The sequence below is a fragment of the Marmota marmota genome, unplaced genomic scaffold (genome assembly GCF_001458135.2).
Source record: "Marmota marmota marmota unplaced genomic scaffold, marMar, whole genome shotgun sequence".
NCBI classification, from domain to species: Eukaryota; Metazoa; Chordata; class Mammalia; order Rodentia; family Sciuridae; genus Marmota; species Marmota marmota.
This window is the reverse complement of record NW_026000019.1, coordinates 19,162,454-19,182,960: the sequence shown is the minus strand read 5'-3', so window position 1 is coordinate 19,182,960 and position 20,507 is coordinate 19,162,454. Positions and strand designations below refer to the sequence as shown.

Sequence of the window (20,507 nt, the reverse complement as noted above, 5' to 3'; positions counted from 1 at the left end):
TTCTGCTTCCTCTGTCACAGAATGAATCAGGAGGAGGCACAGGGCAGAGGAAGATGAGAAATATAGAGTTGTTCTTAGAGTCCTGGAAGTTTTTGTGGAAGTTGCACCTAGAAAACCAGAGACGTCCCAGCCTGAAGTAGAGGCAACAGCGGTTGGCAAGATGGGAGTGGGTGGGTGACGGGAACCGCCTCAGCAGTCCTGGGACACCAGTCAAAGGCTGGGGCAGAGGCAGAGAGGGGAGCTGGGGTTGTCACCAGAGGGAGTGACCTCGAGAGAAGGGGGTTGTGTTGGGAGTGGGGTGGGATGGGCAGAACGTAGCAGGGAAATAATATGTCCTGTGTTGGTTTGCTGCAGGTGGAAAAAGCCAGAATGAGCACATAGAATTCCCAGATCGTATAAAAACTGATCAAATTTGAAAAGTAGAGCACTCCAATAAAATAGAAAATAAGAATTTGTAGGAGGTTTGTGGTTTCTATGGGAGAATGGTTGGAACTAAAGCTGAGTTCTTAGAAGTTATTGGCATATAAAGGTTATGTGAGGCCAGAGGAAAGGGCGAGGTTTACCCAAGTAGGGTTGCCAGCTTCAGTCAAAAGCAAGAAATTGGAGGACACACAGTTGAATTTGAATTTATGATAAACAATGAATATTTTTTACTATTTCCATGCAATGTTCAGGATATTCTTGTCCTAAAAATTATTTATCTGAAATTCAATTAACTGGGCACCATGAATTTCATCTGGGAGTTGTAGTAGGGACTATGAGCAGAAATGCCTGCAGGGACCAGAACAGCTACTGCATGGGGAAGGCGGTGTAGTGGTGTGGCCCTGGGCGACCTGGAGCACCTGTGTCTCATTCCTAGGGTAGCTTACTGGGTTTGCAGAGAGAGCCTTGAGAGTGTCCAATATTCTGATATTTCAAAACAGAATGGAAACATATATTTTTAATGTGTACAACATCAGTTTTAAAAGTGGGTGACTAATGAAAGAAAAAGATTGTGTAGTGTAAGCAAAGCAGTTCTGAGGCTTCTCAAAGCCAATGGGCAGCTGGTTTGCAACCTCTGACCACCTCTGAGCTGGTCTGTGGAGTGGACAGGGCAGGTGTTAACCTGTCAGTTATGATGGTATGCAATGTCGGGGTAAATCACACTTGGGTGTGGGAAACCAAAGGCTTGTGTGGGGAGTGTGGGGGGGATTTCCTCATGCTAAAGGTAGGATGTGCAGGTGGCTTCTCTGGCCATGACTCCAGGGTCTCGCCCCTCAGGGTCTGCACACGCCCCACTGGTCCGTCTCTCTGCAGCTGGGTCCCATTTAATGCCCACAGGCTGCCCCCAGTGCCGACTGCTCTGTTGGACCAGAGCACGGTGGGCACTGCCTCCCAGCTCTTTGGGTGCTGACAGCAAGCAGAGCTTTGAAGGCATTCATCAGAAACTTGTGGGCGGAAGCTTCCAGGGGTTTACTCTGAGCTTCTTGAGGCTTTTTAGATTCAGATACAAAGCGAGTGGGTGTCTTTCAAGAGAAACAGAAAGAGAATGAGAGAGAGAGAGAGAGAGGGAGAGAGAGGTGTTTCCCTCAGTTATGGAAACACTATAAAGACAGCTGCGTTCCCTTCTCGTGAGCAGTCAGCAACAGGAGTCCCGACCTCGACACCTCAGCCTCCCGCAGGATTGAGAGAAACAAAACCCTTCCCTGCGGCTGACCCGAGCCACTGGCTGCCATGCAGCAGCCCTTGAACTACCCGTATCCCCAGATCTACTGGGTGGACAGTAGTGCCAGCTCTTCCTGGGCCCCTCCAGAGTCCGTTTTCGCCTGTCCATCCTCTGTGCCCAGAAGGCCGGGTCAACGGAGGCCCCCGCCCCCACCTCCACCGCCACCTCCACCACTGCCTCCGCTGCCCCCATTGCCACCACCGCCTCTGAAGAAGAGCAGGGACCACAACACAGGCTTGTGGCTCCTTGTGATATTCTTTATGGTGCTGGTGGCCCTGGTTGGACTGGGCCTGGGAATGTATCAGCTCTTCCACCTGCAAAAGGAACTGGCAGAACTCCGCGAGGTAAGGCTGGTATGGGGGCTTCTGTGCCCAGGAGTCACTGGGCAAGACGGCTCTGCTACAGTGCGGGTGGCCGGCAGCTGTGAGCCACATGGATGGAGCCCTGCCCTGCTTGTGAGGTGCTCCTCAGACCTTCTTGTCCTGTCTTCCGAACCAATGGCTGTCGTCACCCTCCTGTTGGCGAGGGAATGTTGGCTCACACAAGTGAAGGGAATATTTTCTTGTAAAGAATCAAAGGCAAACAGTCCTTCCTTTCTCAGTTATCAGGCCAGTCGGTTGAGCCATTTACCACCTCATAACTAGTGATTCGAGGAATTGAAATAATTTGGAGTCTTGCTTAGAAGGAATTGACTCATAGACCAAATTAAATTTCCTTGAAAAGATTTTTAAAATGTCGGTACTATTCCAAAACACAAAACTGAGGGACAGTGAGGCACAATTGCTTGGCTAAAGTCTAAGTTAGGCAAGGATTTGAGGTGTCTGAATTATCTTTCTAGGACTTGCTTTAGTTGACAATTCTGCTTTGATAACTAATTATACAACTTTTCTCTTTCTCTTTTGCTAGTCAATCAATCAAAGAAATACAGAACCATCTTTGGAGAAGCAAATAGGTGAGTCCTTTTATACAAGAGCCCTGAGTTCCCAAAGATGATCCTCAGAACTGAACAAAGTTGGTGGAATGTCTTGAATTTTGTCCCATTCTTAGGTTTATGAATACTATGAGAGGAATCCTGGCTAATTTTGAATCTCTGGTCAATATGGTTCCTTAAACTATTTTAAAATATTAAGTGAATTTAATTGCTCAAAATCAGGTAGCTAAGCACTGTTCATAATTCAAACTAACTTCCACTTCGCTTTGAAAAGAGAAATAGACCTGGGCCTTTGCCCCCAGCTCCAGACCACTGACCCAGGCCTGGCCCTTTCTCACGTGTCCTGGTTCTGGGACAGGTGGTAGTGGCTGTGACTCCATGGGAGAAAAAGGGAGATGTTTTGGGGGAATGTCCTCCACTCTTTTAAACTCTCTAGAAATGATTAGAGCTAAGCTTTATTTTAAAGTATTTTATAGGACATGACAAAGATTTCAAAAAGTGGACAATCAATTGCCCACAGTAGGGGTTCTTTTGAAGTCACTGGGGACCCAAGGGTACACTTCAGCTGTTCTTCAAAGGAAGTTCAGCTTCACCCACAGAAGACTCATGAACTGCCTTTGACAATAAAGGAAAACCCTTTGCCTGGGATCTGGGACAGGAAGAAGAAGACATGTGAAACACTGACCTCATGAGATTTCAGGGCAGAGTTTAGGAAGCTGTAGACAGATAAAGTTTAGGATATTCTTCATTTGTCATAAACACAGATTCACTGAAGTTTTAGATTTGGTTTGAATTAGAAGGGAGCTTCCCTGGTCCAAATATCTTATTTTTTAGAAGAGAAACAACAGATGAATTAGATAATATGCCCAAGACTATCAGCATGGAACTGGGGCTAGATGAAAGTCTCCTGATGGCTTGTCACCTATAGGTCCTTCCAGGACATGGTCTGGTGCCTCATGAAATAGAGAAACTCCTGTCTCTGTAATAGCCATGGAATGGGGAAAAGATGCCAAGCAGGATACCTCCGCGAAGATGATAGGCAAATCTTGTCCTTAGAAACTTAGTAGAAAATTTCCTGGCAACAGCAAACCCTGGCCAACTTCAGTGCAGCTGGTGGAGACTCAGAATGTGCCTACTGCCGTTGACCCTGGGCAGCTCCGCATCTTTGGGATGTCTGGGCCTAAGTTCTGTGTCCAAGTTCCTAAATGTTAGAGAGCCCAGATGTACACAAGCCGGTGGCGTGGGGGGGGGGGGGAACTAATAGAACACTGAAGCCTCTTGGAGGATTTCTAAAGTACAATCACTTTGAAAATCAGTGGAATGTGGCTTGTGAGATGGGCACCTAATTATTCATTTTTCACCCACTTCTTGGAGTTATTTTAGTGTTTTGAAGTCAAATGAAAAGATGAGTCAGGTCTACCAACCGCAGTAAAGAATTATCTTCTCTACATCTACCCAGATGGACCAGAAATTGGTGAATGATCATATGGAAATCAAATTAGTAACTTTACTAATAAGAGATATAAAACATGCAAAGAAAGACATAAGAGGAAAAGACCTGCTTAAATTTTAGTTTCAGCCAGTATGCATGGAAGTTACCAGAATTTTGCTGAAGAGCAGTTTGGAATATATGTATCACAGACTTGAAGCTGTTAGTTTACCTTGCAGTCCCATGACTGAAAATTTATCTTAGGAAAATAATCAAACTTAGGCTCAAAGATTTATTTACAAGGATATTTATCACCTTTTCATAAGTCTGTTTATAAGAAACATTCAGAAGAAACCTAAATGCCTCTTAAGAGATTAGTTAAAAACATATGGTGTATTCTGGTGAGCACATAATCCATACCAACTGATGACCGTGTGTCAGAAGAACACTTAATGTCACGGGGGTCTCAGATGAGATAGAGGGCATTTCTCTATATTGTTAGAAGAAGAGATGTGTGCTGAGGGATGTGTTTAGTTTACTACTGACTATTAAAGCACATGTGAATATTTTACATTCTCAGAAAAGAACTAAGCCATTTCACACCCAGAGTGTTAACAGAGACTTTCCCTGGAGATACTATCATGGATTATTTACACTTAATTTCCTTTTATCGTTTTCCATTTTTCCCTCAGCTAGCTCACCCACAGGTGGCCTTGTGGTGCCTCCTGGGTGTCAGGATGGGCGCTGGGGTGATCAAGGATGGGAGAAGCAAGCAGGTCTGTCCGCATGGCACTTTCAACTAGTGGGAAGGTAGACAAGAGCAAGCCAGTAGGTGCTTCCAGTGGCATGTAGAAAGCCCTGGTGTAGGAAGGAGTCCCCACCACTGTCTAGGATGCCTTTCTAATATTTATCCAGCACATATTTAGAGTGAGTACCTTGTATGAGGAGAGTGTTATACTAGGCTCTGAAGGATATCATGATGCGAACATGTGGTTTTCGGTTCCATTTCCTGTTAGTTTGTGGCCACGTGCTAACAGAGCTGCTCGGATGGCTGTGGTACGGGAATGTAGAGGAAACTCAGTTTTGCCTTTCCTGCTCACTCACACTTCCTTCGAGGTGGTTTGTCTTGGGTGCTAAGAGATCACGACTGCTCAGGTAATGTTCACAGGGGACAGGGCCATTTTCACACCTGGGGGACTTTCATAGGCTAATCACTAGCCTGAGATGGATAGGCATCTTTCCTGTGAGTTGTTCCTGAATATCTTAGTTAGCTGAGTTAATTAGCTAAGTGACAACTTTCTACCTTGGCTAATGTATTAAAGGTCGGAGAAACAGTGTCTGGGTTAGGAAAATATTATCAGTTTCAACTCCTTTGATTTAATATGCTGAGCATTTGCTGAAGGCACGCTTCGTGTTAGGAACCAGGCTGAACTCACTCTGATGAAGTCAGCATATAGTAAGGAACTTGCTATTTATTTGAGGGGGGGAGAAATAAGACAATTTTTACATTAAGCAAGGATCCCTAAGGTCCCATCCAACTTTAGAATTTCTTGGATTTGGCTTTTCCTTTCAGGGAGGGACAACAAAGTTTAAAACTTTCAAGTTTTAAAGATCATAAGATCTTTGTTTCAGAGAGCTAAATTTATCTCAAAATTTTTCAATGCAATTGATTGGGGACATCTCCTTAGAAAAGGGGAGTCAGAACTGACAGGAGAAGTAAAAACGGAGGGGTCTTAGGTTTCAAAGGAGAGAAAGAACATAGTTGACTTTAAATCTGGGAAGGTTTCCCAAAGAAGGAGACATTTTCGATAGAGCTTAGAGAATGGATTGAAGTTTGGCACAGAAATCTCTCTGGGACAGCATCCAGGCAGACAGCACTGCGTGAGTGCAGGCCCAGGCAGAGGACCAGGGGCAGTGTCCAGTGGGAGTGAGCAGGAGGAAGTGAGGCTGAAATCATGTGGGGCCACAGAGGTTCGGAGGTCTCAGTGACATGGGTGGCTGAGGACTTAGAATGATTGATGTGGGTGCGGATTGTACAATGCCAGTAGGAAGAGACCTGGTAGCCAGGAGACACATTAGCAGTCTTCTTCTCTGTGACCCTGGGGCAGCACAGCCAGAGTGGACAGAGCCCTGGATTAGAGCAGGAGACTGGGCATCGGTCCCATCTGTGACTCTGAATGCTGAGTCTTCTTGGACTAGTCATCCATTTTCCAAGCTCACTTTGTCAACTATAAGTCAGGACAATAATCCCTACCTCCAATACTATGGGAAGTTCTAAACGAAGTAACTGATACAACAGTTTTATGCACAGTGTAACATTACAATGAATATATATGTCTATTTCAATTTGGTTTACTTTGTTCAACCTGTTTCTGAAACACAGACTGTTGTTGAGAATCTCTCAGAATATCGCCACTTATGCTTTTAAAATCTTTTATTCAAATGGGATTGAGTTCCACCATGGTAGTAGCTGGCATCTCATTTTTACGTACGTCTTTTGTCTCTCTGTGATACAGGCCACCCCAGTTCACCCTCTGATAAAAAGGCACTGAGGAGAGCGGCCCATTTAACAGGTCTGTGTCTGCAAGCCCCGGGTGGGGGCTGGGAAAGCCTTTGGCAAAGCGCAGAATGGTTTCCGTGACCAGTTCTGGGGACAAGCGCTTTCCAGCAACAGTATTTGGAACCCAAGAAACAGCTTTCTAGGGGGTCAGTTGCATGCCCCTGCTCTGGGCGAGTGCTAGACTGGAGCTATGGAGTGAATGAGACCCGAGGGAGCCCACTCTTTTCAAACATTTCAAAGACCCTGAGGGGTTCCTGCCACAGAGAAGAGTGGGGAGTGAGTGGTGAACTATTTTAGTGCTTCTCTGATTTTCTGGAAGTTTCATTCTGCTTCTAGAGGAGAAATAGGAGTGAGAGGCAGCCTCAGCCCTGGCCCTGGGGCTTCAGCGTGGGATTACAATGGGCGGTGAAATGGTGGCTCTCGGGATGGGATGGGCACTCCCACTGGAAACCACAAATACAGGAGAAGTAGACAAAGGCCGCACAAGGTTGTGTGCTGTGCCACTGCTTCTGCAGTTTCTCAGGCAGAGGCTGTAGGTTGATTCAGGTAGACCAGCAAACACTTAAGGAGCACCTGCTGTGTGCCAAGCTTTGAGGGCATGGAGACAGAGAGCTCATGGTTCCTGCCTCCAGAGGAGCTTGACATCTAATAGGGAAATACAGGCACACAGCCATAAGTTCAGTACTGGAGCGAGTTCTTTGATTAAGGTTTGGACATAGGGGGGAGGTGTGAGGGATAGAGAATTTCAGCCCAAATAGAGGGGTAGAAGAATCCTGGCTGTGGTGAGAAGATGGAGCAAGGATCCCTTAGGTCCTACCCATGTCTTCTTTAAATTCCCTGGATTTGGCTTTTCCTTTCAGGGAGGGACCACAAAGCTTAGCAGTGTTGCTTCTAGTTCTGAAGATCATAAAATCTTTGTTTTAGATAGCTGAAATTATCTCAGTAATTTTTACTGCAGTCGACTGGGGGCATTTGTTATTGTCCCTATTGTGTAGATGATAAGATTGATATAGGCAGTTTGACAAAGAGAATTCAGTGATGGGCCAAGTTCTGACCCCTCCGCCCATTCGGTGGGAGCTACTTCACTCTGGATAGAACATTTGTTGAAGGAAAGGCCCGTAGTTTTGCCTGGGAAGTTAGCTTGTTGGCTGCATGAGCTTTCCTTGCTGACGGCTCCTCTCTGATTGACTTCAGGTAAGCCCAACTCAAGGTCCAGCCCGCTGGAATGGGAAGACACCTACGGAATTTCCCTGATCTCTGGAGTGAAGTATCAGAAGGGTGGCCTTGTGATCAATGACACTGGGCTGTACTTTGTGTATTCCAAAATATACTTCCGGGGTCAATCCTGCAACAACCAGCCCCTGAGCCACAAGGTCTACATGAAGAACTCTAAGTATCCCCAGGACCTGGTGCTGATGGAGGGCAAGATGATGAACTACTGCACTAGTGGCCAGATGTGGGCCCGCAGCAGCTATCTGGGGGCTGTGTTCAACTTCACCAGTAATGACCATTTATATGTGAACGTATCTGAGCTCTCTCTGGTCAATTTTGAGGAATCTAAGACATTTTTTGGCTTATATAAGCTCTAAGAGAAGCACTTGAGGATTCTCTCCCTGTGGTTCCTTGTTACGGGCACTGGGGACATTGGCCTGAATGAAGGTCTTCTTAAGCCTATTGAGTTCAAGTGCAAAGACATAACCACAAAGACCTTGAGACCACAGAGTCCAGCAGGTCTGCAGTTCCTCATCTCACCCAAGGTCCATGAGCCAGAGAGGAAGAGGAATATGGCTGAAGAACACAGAGCTTTGGGCTGCCACGCAAAGGTGCAGGACATAGAGAAGCCGCTGCCTGGAGTTCTAGACCCATGTTAAGTGGCCAAGAACAACTTACTTGGAAAAGGAGGACACCTTCGAACCCAACTCCCAGGGTGGGTCTAATTGCTACCTCAGGGAAAGCTGTCTTCAGATCCATGGTTATAACATGGATGGACAGGGATGGGGAAGGAGAACCAGGCACGAATGATAAGCTAAAGAGACCCAAGGAGGTCAGCACCCCATTGGTGGCATCTTTACTTCTAAATGCATATCCTGGGCTACCAGGCCATGCTATCAGAGAAGCGAAAGGAGTGTTTGGGGGACTTGGTCCACTCCTACACCATATGCATCTCTAGTGCAATTATAAGGGAGAGAGAGAGAGAGTGTGTGTGTGTGTGTGTGTGTGAGAGAGAGAGAGAGAGAGAGAGAGAGAGGGTGAATCAGTCTAAAGAGTCACATACATAGAGCAAATGTGAGATCATGAAGTATGTATTTAGGAAAAACTGTTTTGAATGCTTCTTGGCAACCAAGTCTTCAAAAATTTTTGTCACCCACTGACATTCAGCTCTTGATGCTGTTTTCCTTTAATATAACCAATATTTATTTTTTTGCATTTTTAATGAATGGTTGACATGTAATAAAAGCTCCACTTTAGCATCTACAAAAGTATTGTGAGTGTAAGTTTTGGAAATCACCAAGATTTGGGTTTTTTGCTTGTTAGTTTTGTTTTTTTATCTATGGTTTCTTCATTGTGACTTCAGATCACATTAAGAAGAACTTTTTAAGGTGAGAAGAACTGTGCTGCAAATCCTTTCATCTGTGCCAGGCTCTTCCCTCTTTTTCTGTCTCTGTCCTCTGTGAACCAGAGTTTCCATTATCAATGTAATTGCTGGTGCTAAGCTTGCCCAGCTTTCTAGATACTTGATGACGAGGTGTGTTCCTGGGGCAGAGCCATGGTCTGGTGGAAAGGGCACAGACTTTGAACTAAAAAACAGAATTTGAATCTTTGTTCTTCCACCTACTGACTTCACAGGCTCTAGACAGATCACTAGAACTTTCTTGGGCCAAAAAGAGCTAATATGTGCACAAAGTATCTGACATGCTGTAGGACATCAAGAAATGGTACCCAAGATTGCTCATAAACTCTCTTAGAGAAGTGCTTTCTTCTTGGGAAGAAGCTCTTTTGGGGCGGTGCTTCCAGACACCTGGTCACTTGTGTCCTCCCACTCCTCACAAGGACCTTTTGCTGTTTTCTTCAGCTACTCACAATCATGGCCTTTCCCTTGACTTTGTTATCATTGAAAATTCATCCTCTGGATTTTGGTTTTTGGTGTCTTCTGTTCACAACATTATCAGGTATGGTTCTAGTTCAATTACTCCAACATTTTCTTTTCTAAAATATTTTTAAAATACTGAGATCTCTAATTAATAAACTGTATCTTTTTCCTAAAGTGTTCATCAGGCCCTTCCCCAGCTTCACTTCCCTCTCTGCCCAGTTCCTTCATCCTTCCATTAGAATCAGTGCCTTGGAAAGACTCTTAATTCCAGAATGATTCCTTCTTCCCTTGTGTTCTGCTCATAAGGATCCATTTCTTTCGGTTGACATATCAGCAGCCACATGTTGCTGGAGAAAAACTTCCCAAACAGGATGGCTGATCTTATTTTTATTTATTGTGTATTTAAGTCAGCCCATCCATTATTGACTTCTTACTGACTTATTTCTATCTTTTGATTGACTCGAATAGGCAACGTGTACATGTACAAAGTTTAAAAGAAAACGCAAGGATATAGGATGAAAGTCTTCTTCTCATTCTGTCCTGCGGCCCCGTTTCTACTTTCATAGAAGATCACCGTCTCATTGTGCAGCCTTCCAGAGATGGTGTGTACATAACCCTGACACCACTTTATGTCGGGGTTTCTCAGTTTGGGCTCTGCTGATATCCCACGGCGGGCAATCCTTTGTGCTGAGGGCCATCCTGGGAGTTGTGCCGTGCTTAGCCGCATCCCTGCCCGACGCTCGATAGAAGCCAGGAGCATCCCCCATCTGCCCACCCAACATGTGACAACCCAAAACTACCTCCAGACATTGTCCCTGGGGGTGAGAGGAGGACAGTTACCCTTGGTTGAAAGCCACTGCTTTACATTCATGGTCACAGTTCTCCAGTGGCCCTTCAACACTGCCAGCACCGTTTCTTCGGTTCCCTAGTGAGATGGGCTTTTGTTTTTTGAGTCATTTCTGTCATATTTTCCCTCTTGCATCATCAGCCACATCCCCACCTCCCACCACGTAACCTTCCTTCCACACAAAACTCAATTCCATCTGCATCGACACCCCCTCTTCCTTTGGTCTGGTTGCAGGAAGAGAACGATCCATTTGCCACTAGGCTCACATTTCCTCTTTCCTTCTTTGCCACTTACAGTATCTTTCTCTGTCCCCTAACCCCCAGACCAGCCCCATCTAGGAAATCATTTCTAACAGCAAGTACTCGTGTTAAAGCAGCCCTTTCAGAACAGACAACCCAACTCAGACCAAACAGAATGAATCTGCACCTGAACCTTTCTTTCCCCTCCGTCTGCCTCCAGTTCTGGCTGTTTCCCATTTCCCAGGTAGATACAGACAGCTGAGCAGGTGGGACACCACAAGGCCTCCGCTGCCTTCTCCAGGATGCTCTGCTTGGATTTTTCACATGGAATTCAAATGTCATCTTCTCTCAGACCATCCTAACTAGGGCCTATTCTCTTTCCAATGTTCTATTGTTGGAATAGAAATTCCCAAAGCAGAGCCTTTTCTTCCTTGTTATTCCTCTATCCAAATCACTTAACCCAGTACCTGATACATATTAAGCATTCAATAAACATTTGTTGACTAAATAACCTTAATTATAAGGCAAGGGTCTCTCAGCTTTGGATGTGTATGATTTAGGAGTTGGGGAATCCATGTTTATGCAATCTCCTGAGCATGTGAATAATCCAGCTTTGAGTAGATTATCCAATGGGAGTTTGAGGTTCCAGATACTAAATCATACTAATTCACAGCATTGGAAAATAAGAAAGATGTAGCTGGTTTCTGGCAGTGCCAGGAGTTTAGTTAGGAGAGGGCTGAAGGAAATTACCATTGCTTCAGTAAAACTATCATTTAGAAGAGAGTCAATAAGTATTTGTTGAATAAATTAAAGAACAAAACCAAAGTTCCAGGTTGGAAGGTGTCATCTAATCTTCCTAAAACTTCACTCATCTACTTTGGAGGATGAGGTTCCTGACTGGACATCTCATGAAGACAGAGAGGTTTTGCCCTTACCTGGGCTGCTGATCCGCATTTCCAGCCACCATGATGAAATCCTCCTTGTCTTTTCCCTTCTGTTTTGACTTCAGCCATCAAGTGTGCCAGTTGCAGGGGTCATGGAAAGTTTTCTGGTATATGTATGATTTTTTTGGTCAATGGTACCTTCTAGATAATAGTACCTTGTATCACAGCAAGAGGCAGTGGGGATGGAGCTGGGCATCCTGAGACGACTTGGTGCCATCAGCTAATGGTGACACCACTGGCCCAAGATCTCTCCAAGCCTCAGCTGCACTAGGATACTTTTGGGATCCTCTGAAGATAGGATTATAGCTTACTGTGCTTTCAGGACTGGTTCCAGGGAAGAGGTGTTAACAATTCGTTTGAAACACTGAGCTATCTTTCTCTAACACAGAACGTAGGGAATGTCAGAAACCCAGGACCTTTGTTCCTTGAAGGTGGGACCTGCCGTTGCTCCTCTGTGAAAAGCTAACCCCAAAGTAGAACACAGGTTTCACACAAAAAAGGCTTCTGCTGGTTCAGTTGTTCGAGGTTTCTTCTTTCTTTCTTTGTTTTTTCAAACAACTAAAAACACACAAAACCCGTGTCTTTTCTTAGCCCCTCAGAGTGGTGACTTTGTGTTCTCTGAAGTAGGTTTTGACTTACCACAGCTGAACAGGAAAGAGCTCTGCTGTGGGCATCATGGTGAGGGTGACAAATTCACAATGATAACTTATCGGAAGAGGGAAGTGGAAGGGAGAAGCCAGGCCCCTCAAAGCCAGACCCTGGGCTCTCTGTGGTGGGTTGAGTCCTAGACATTCTCTGCCCACCCCCCCTTTTTAAAAGATAAACATATTATATCTGTGTTTATTTTATTTATTTTTATGTGGTGCTAAGAATTGAACCCAGTGCCTCACACATGTGAGGCAAGCGCTCTACCACTGAGCTACAACCCCAACCTCTCTGGTCCCTTTTTGAAGCAGCATGTTAACTTACATTCTTTAGGGACCTGAGTAAAATCTGGTGTTAGTAGAGATGGATTTTACTTTTTTTTTTTTTTTTAACTTTCCAAGGTTTTGGATCATCCAGAATCAGATTAAGGAGATTCTATTAATGATTCCTATTAGGACTAATAGGATTAATAGAGCTCAGAAATGAGTCCTGTTCAGAAACAATAGACCTACTGACAGTGCTGGGGACCTTTGCGATTTGCTTGGAAGGCAGCCAGCCTGAGGACCTGGTGGGTGCTGGGCCCCAGCGTCTACCCAGTGGGTGGAACGCACCTCCTCAATGGAGGGCTGCCCACGTGGGTCCAGTCTTCCCCCTCCTGCTAGACCCCTCTCCACATTTCTGGGAAAAGGGCAGAAAAGGCAGTGTAGATGTCTCTCTCCCCCACCCACCCAGTCTCTCTCAGGCTCTGGGGCCATCCTTCCTTCTGATTCTCAATGGGATGATGTGACCTTTGACCCCGCCTTCTGTGGGAAGTGCAGTCTTCTCTCCAGGCCCCTGGACACTCAGGAGAGACCCTCCTTCTCTTGGGCAGTCCCCACGGCAGCCGGTTTCCTGGTTCTGCTTTGGACTCTAGCAGTGGCCACTCGCTCAGGGCTCCTACCACTGCCTCTGGGGGACACTTCTCTTGTCTTCAAGGCCTTCTTACCACGAGCTGCTGTGTGTGGACGGAGTTCACCGGAGGTTTGGGGTAATGGAGAAAGATCACCTTATGGCACATGTGTGTGAGCTGTCTCTCTCCACCACTCCCCCATCTTCCACAAGTATCTCCTTGAAGACGCCACCCCACATTCCTATTTGAAGTGAGGCGGGCACTTTATTTATTTGTTCATTCCTCAACAAGTGCTTTTCCAGTGTCCTCTGGGTCCTAGAAACCGTGCTTGATACTGTGGAACAAGGGAAAACAAAACCTCTGTGGAGTTAGTGTTAATGGAGAGAAGGTGACAATTAAAAAAAAAAAAAAAAAGCAGATCAATATTCAGGTGACGTGGTAGGAAGTGCTACGAAGAAAAAGTAAGCACGTCAGGCATCAGAGCACCAGGGAGAAAGGGTGCCTGACAGGAAGGAGAGGAGCCTGGGCAGAGCCCACCAAGCAGAGACAGCGCCACACCCAGCCTTGGGTCCCAGAGCTGTTTGGGCACCTGAGGCCGGGGGCTGGTTAAGGTGAGCTAGGGGAAACCGGTAGGAAATAAAATTGGAGGAGTAACCAGGAACGAGATGATGTGGGGCCCGGAAAATGTGGAAAGGTCTGTGGGTTTTATTCTAATTGTGATGGAAAGTCACTAGACAGCTGGGAGGTGATAACACGTAATGTAATAGGAACATCCAGTTGTTCATGGAGAACAGGCTGTGGCCAGTCCAGCTCTGACCTGGGAGATGGTAAGAAGGCTGCCTGAGCAGCCCAATGGGGGACAGCAGCAGTGTGAGCAAGGGGGCTGCTGACTGTGCTGTTGACAGCTCTCGAGGACATTAGCGTTAACTAATATATTCACTGGCTCAGGAGTGACAGAAGGGGTCATTCTCTGACTTTTGATCTGAGTAGCTGGCAGAGGTGGGTGCTGACCTTGGTAGGAGGCACAGTCTGGAATGGAGGCAGAAGACTGTTTCCTCCTTTGTGTTGCTGAGTTGGTGCCACGGGGCTGGCTCAGCTGGTGGAAGGCAGAGGCCGGCCAGCCTCTGGGTTTTGCATGAGTCTGCTCATAGACAAGACTTTGTAACAGCCTCCAGAAGGAAGGAAAACGTTGTATGTTGGGATTACCACAGGAAAACCAAAAGCTGTTCCAGTTGCTGAATGCCACTCATTGCAGACCTTGGGTTCAGATGTGATCTCAGAAATAGTAACGGGGACTTTCCCCTCCAAGCCAGGAGTGCTTCCGCCATATTTCCAGGTGGCCACATACTCTCATCTCCAAGCTTCCTGCAGAAGGGCCTTACTGAGCATCTGTTTCTGCACTGGATGATATTGCATTTTATAAAGTTCTTTCTTAGGTTTTAAATCCTCTGTTTTTAAGTTCCACACACTGGCCATGGCATCCTGCTGCTGGATGCCCCCGTGCTATGCATGGCTCCCAAAGCTCTCTCGTACCTTATCTTGTTCAGGTTTCACAACAGCCCTGTCATGCAGATTGTTACCCTTGTTTCATACATGAAAGCAACTGAAACGGAAAAGTTATGGGCCTTGCTCAAGGGGACAGAGTGTATAGATGGTGAAGCTGGGACTTGATCCTAGCCATCTCACCCTAAACTTAACACTTAGGGTTTCCATATGCAAAGAGACTTCTAGAACCTACATGACAGTGCTCTCTCCGTGAGCCTCATTCCATTAATTTCCAGCGACACTTCTTATGAGAGGTGAATGTTATAATTGCATTTTGATTTCAGTCTCTCTTTGCCCAATATCCATACTCTGTATTATATAGAAATATACGTGAAGTTCATTGCATAAGTATGTATTATATACATAAATAAAGATATATGTGGTCTCATGACTGCTATGGTCTGAGTGTGTCCCCCAAATTCTCATGTTGGAAACCTGATCCTCGATGTGCTGCTTTTGGGAGATGGAGCCTAACAAGAGATGGTTGGTTCATGAGGACAGGGCCCTTGTGAAGGGACTAGTGTCATTGTCCCAGGATTGGGGGAATTTCCACCAGAGCAGCTGGTTACAAAAGCAGATTGATGTGTGCTTTCTTTTCTCCACGTCACTTGCCCTTTCACCTTCTGCCAAGCTACAAGGGAGCACGAAGGCCCCCGTCAGACATTACCGCCATGCCCTGGGACTCCCCAGTTCCAGAACTGGGAGCTACACAAGTTCCTTTTACAGCCCCCACACGCCAAGTCTGGTGTCCTGTTGTAGGAACTGAAAATTGACCAAGAGGGTGATGCTGTAGATAGAGATCTAGTGTCTCGGCAGTGACAGCGGCTTTTAGATTTTCTTCTCCTGTTTCTTCCTGAGTTACTGGTCTCTCGTCTGTCTCTTGCTCACTGTCCCTCTGAATCGCCCTGTTGCCCCTCTGCCATGATGGCCTCCTGCTTCTAGTAAAGTGAGAAGGGAAGAGGTTGAGCTTGGGGTCAGGAGGCCTGGGCCCGACCGAGTCCAGCCTCCATAATTCCGCGAGCTCCGCGGTGGCCTTGGCAGCATGTGTACACCTTGAGGCAGCGTTAAGCGAGGAGGCCAACTCTTGTCCTCACAGCTGGGCAGGCACGTTGTTAATGCCAAGTACACGGAGAGCACTCTGGTGCAGGAAGTCGCGGGGAAGCCAGCAGGACCGTGGGCTCCTCACACTGCTCCTGGTAGTCATTGGTGAAAAAATCCTAATGTTTAGTTTTCCATGAAATTGATTATCCATAATCCTGCCACACATAAGGTCCCACCAGCCATTAAAATAGTAGGAAGAACAGATAAATTCCATCCTCTGTGGTATAAAAACAAATGAATACTATTTTATATTAACATAGCCTTTTAACATTTCTCTTGTGCCTCTTGCCCTCAATGTTTTTCTAAATACAAAATAATACACATAACCTCAGCTGGCTTGCATCAGATTCTGTATAAATGTTAGTTGAACTTATTGAATATATTCTGTCGTAGTCACAGCCTGGTATGATTCACCATTTTGATAGCTATTCTAATTCCTGAAATACTATTAAGCATTTGACTTTAAGCATTTGATATTTAAGCATTTGACTAGGGAAACAACACTTAAACTCAATGCCATCCTTATTTACAGCCAATGCAGGGTCATCCTGCAAGATGGGAAGGGGTGTCCCCTCCTCCAGCCTGGCTTGCCACAAGGGGACAGGACCTCTTGGTTCTCACGCGGCAGCCCAGCTTTCTGTAGGTAAACCACTTCAAAAACATTGTGAGTTTTGCTGTCAACTCTTAAGTGTGCACACACGTCAGACCCTGTGTGCAAGACCAGAGCCATTGCACATGAGCCCAGAGAATTGGATAGGTATCTGCTGGCACCTTGGTTGCATCTCTAGGCAAGATTCAGGTAGGTTCCTTTGTTTCGGAGCTAACACGGCATCCTGACACCATTCCCTCACCACCTCAGGCTGCAGAAGGGAACTTGATACATTTCCTGGAAGAAAGAGTTTTACAAGTTGTTCTTGATTGGAGGAAAAGGTTGATGGATGATTCTGAAAGCTACACAGAGGCTTGTCTCTGTCCTTGAATAAATGACCTAAAATTCCAGACCCTCACAACAGAAACTAGTCTAGAGATGGGGGTTCATGGGCCATGAAAAGTGTTTGCTCTCCTGGCCCCAACTTCATGGGGGAGACACCGCCCTGACGAGGTGGTGAGAAAGAGAGTGAGGTGTTAAACAGAACTCTCAAGTGTGAGCTACAGGGCACCAACCTCAACCTCAGCATCCTCTGTGCATCACTGGGGTGGGCCATGTTCCAGCTTCTAAGAAATTCTGGAGGTCCAGGCACGGCTCAGGAGGGGGTGATGAGGAGACCAGAATTGCAGGGGCTGAGATGCTTGTGCTTCCTTTGTCACTCTGTTCTCAGCCCCCTGATGTGGTCGACTGGACGGCCAACTAGCTTTTCCTACCTTCCCAAATAACATGAAAGATTGCTTCCACTTTGGAAGAGAGAGTAGCCGATGGAGAAGATGGCCAAGCAGCAGATTCACTTTTTTTTAGTACCAGGGATTGAACCCCAGGGGTGCTGTGCCACCAAGCCACATTCTCAGACCTTCTTATTTTGAAACAGGGTCTTATTAAATTGCTGAGGCCAGTCTTGAACTTGTGATTCTCCTGCTTCAGCCTCCCAAGTCACTGGGATTGGAAACGTGTGCCCCCATGCCTGGCTGGGATTCACTTTTGAAAGGAATGTGAGTAGGGTACACTTTTTCTGCCTTATAGCCAAGTTTACATTATGGCATGCTAGGTGGTTATTGTTTTATTTAACAATAATGGGACACTTACTAAAAGACTTATTCTTGCCCCGAGTCTACTTATGAAGTATCTGAGTAGCAATGATACTTGTCCTTTATTGACTTCCTATTTGTAAGAGTTACATAAAGCACCAAACTTTGTGCTTACTAATCCTATAACAATCCCCTAAGTCAACTTTTAGTAACTCCATTCTGTAAGTGAAAAAAAAACAAAAACAAACAAACAAAAAAAACGATGGAGGTCAGATAGTTTAAGTGACTTTCCCAAGGTCAGAGCAACAGAGTAGGATTCAAGACCAGGTGTGTTTAATCATATTGCCTCATTTAAAAAAAATGCTTATTCTTCATCTATTCAGCAGTGTTTATTAAGTCCCTGTGAGGAACCGAGCATCACTTAGAGAATAGAATGAAGAATAAAACAGATAATAGTCATTACTATCCTTAAATTTACGTCCTAGTTGGGGTGAGGAGATAAGTGGAAAAAACAGACAAACAAGCACGTAAGTACATAAATTAGGAAGTTATCAGATGATGATAAAGCTACATAGATAATAAGATGGGAGAAAAGATGTACAGAGAGACTAGAGAACATGTTAGAGGGAGGCCTCTCTGAGGAAGGGTCATTTGAAGTAACAGTGCAGGCTGCCGTGCAGCTCAGTGGTGGGGCTCTCCCCTAGCATGCCCGAGGCCCTGGGCTTGATCCCCAGCAGCACAGTAAGAAACAGGTAAATAAGAAAAGCCACACTGCCATTACTAGGGAACGAGCAGTTAGTCAGAGGGAAGGGTTTGGTGAGCTGCTCTTGTGCTTGGATGAAGCAAAGCACCACTGGGGGACAGTCATGCCCATGGAAAGTGCTTGTCATTCCTAGGATCCAGATGACAGTGGGTCTCCCCGCACTGTGACAGCCGAACACGTCCCCTGCTCATTTCCAGACTCCCTCTGGGGCCTTCGTCCTCCTCCCTTCTTGTTGAAAACCACTGGACGACGGTTCTAAAACAGGAATGAGCTTGGTGTGGAGCAGGAACAGTGGCCAGGGCCGGGCGGGGGTGACCGAGGTGGAGAAGCGGGCGGCAGGGCTTGGTAAGCCGCTGAGCAGGTTTCGGTGTTCATACCAGGGGAGGCTACTGAAAAGCATCACAGAGGAACTGAGGGGAAGTGGAAATTTTTGATATATATTTTGACAGTAGAGTTTTCAGGTCTGCTGTCGGGTGTTAGGTGCATGGAAAAGAGATGAATCAAGGATTACGCCTACTATATTTCTCGGTTTCCTTCACAGCACGAGCTGCAATTGTTTCCTAGGCTGCTCTTTCCTATTTGCCTGTTTCTCCTGTCGGATCCACGTCTACATTTATTCTGGTGCAAAATGGAATGTGCTGAGTGACACCTGCCTGGGACCCCATGGTCACCTCTCACCCCACACACAGAGCTACCCTGTTCTTCTTCAGGGGCGTGTGCAGAGAGCATCACTTTTTCTGTCACTTTTCTTACTGGGAGATATTTAGGTGGTTCTCAATTTTGAGTCTTTCAGAAAAGTGTTGCAATAATTATGTTTATGTACATGGCTATACTTTCCTGCTAATATTTCTTAGGACAGAAGGTTGGATTGGAAGGACTAGGTATAAACTCTGCACTATCACTTCTGAGGTACATTATCAAATTGCTTTCTCAAAAGTTGTACAAACGTACACTCTCACCTGCACCACGTGACAGCGTCTTCTCTTTAGTGTAAGTACTATTCCATATATTGTCACTTATACAAAAATTTTGTAACAGCAGCAGGCAAAAATGATCTCTGATTTCAACTTGAATTTTAAAAAAATATTTGGGAAGTTAGATTTGCATTTTTATTTGTTGCCATTCGCAATTCTTCTTCTGTGAATTACGTAATATAATTTGTTCTTTAAAACTCAGCTCTTGTCCTCTGGAGTGGTTACGACAGTTCTTTACATGACATTGATCTGACTCTGTTACATGCTTCACACACGTTTCCTCCCAGGTGGCATCTGTCCACTTTTCCGTGTAAAAGTGCTGTTTTCTAAAAGAAGTGTATAGTTTCCTTCAGAGCCTCTCGTCCTCAACCACTGGCCTCATCCATGATCACAAACATTTTCTTCCAACACAAAGTTTTCATTGTGCTCCACGATGTCCTTACAAACCCTTTTTTATGCAGTGTGAGGTGAGTGATAAGCTTGAGTTTTTGAAAACAGGTAACTGGTAAGAGCAGCACCATTTTTTAGTTTTTTATTCATTGAAATAAAAGCACTGTGGACTAAACTTGGGTTTGGTTCTTCATTATTTTCATCTTTTTATTTATTATTGGACTAATGTCTCCTTTAAATAATTGTCTTCAAGGATTTTTTTTCTTCAAAGTATCATTGGCAATTTTTGCGCAGTCGCTCTTCCCGTAGACTTTATAACAAACTTGTCAATCATCCCTCTCTCCCCTCTGCTTCTCCGCTAAAGCCCATTGAACTTTGGAGTAGAAGTACATGGAAGTTATTATAATTCAATTTGTAAAAATCTTGACTGCTTTACAACTATGGCGTCCACCTTTCAGGGAAAACACGATGTGGCTCAGCTTTTATTTAGGTTGCCTTCACTCCTGATTCGGTCAGCTTTTGCACTGCTGTGGCCAAAAGAGCTGCCAAGAACAACTTAAAGGGGGAAAGGCTTATTTTGGCTCAGGGTTCCAGAGGCCTTACTCCATGAAGGTTGGTCCACTCCATTGCTCTGGGCCCGAGATAAGGCAGCACATGATGGCGGAAGGGCCTGGCAGAACAGAGAACAGCAGCTCAGAACACAGTGACCAGGAAGCAAAGTGAAAGCTCTGCTCACTAAGGACAAAATACACCCTTCAAAGGTAGGTCCGCCCC

The 20,507-nt window shown here is 45.6% G+C and overlaps 1 protein-coding gene across 1 annotated transcript; it reads left to right on the top strand.

Moving 5' to 3' along the window:
• Positions 1-1,250: 1,250 nt before the first annotated feature.
• Faslg (Fas ligand) lies at positions 1,251-15,213 on the top strand. Its single transcript, XM_015491807.2, has 4 exons — positions 1,251-2,049; positions 2,612-2,657; positions 6,582-6,638; positions 7,820-15,213. The coding sequence occupies exons 1-4, from the start codon at positions 1,714-1,716 to the stop codon at positions 8,212-8,214; spliced, it is 834 nt and encodes a 277-aa protein (XP_015347293.1). The 5' UTR covers positions 1,251-1,713; the 3' UTR covers positions 8,215-15,213.
• Positions 15,214-20,507: the final 5,294 nt, after the last annotated feature.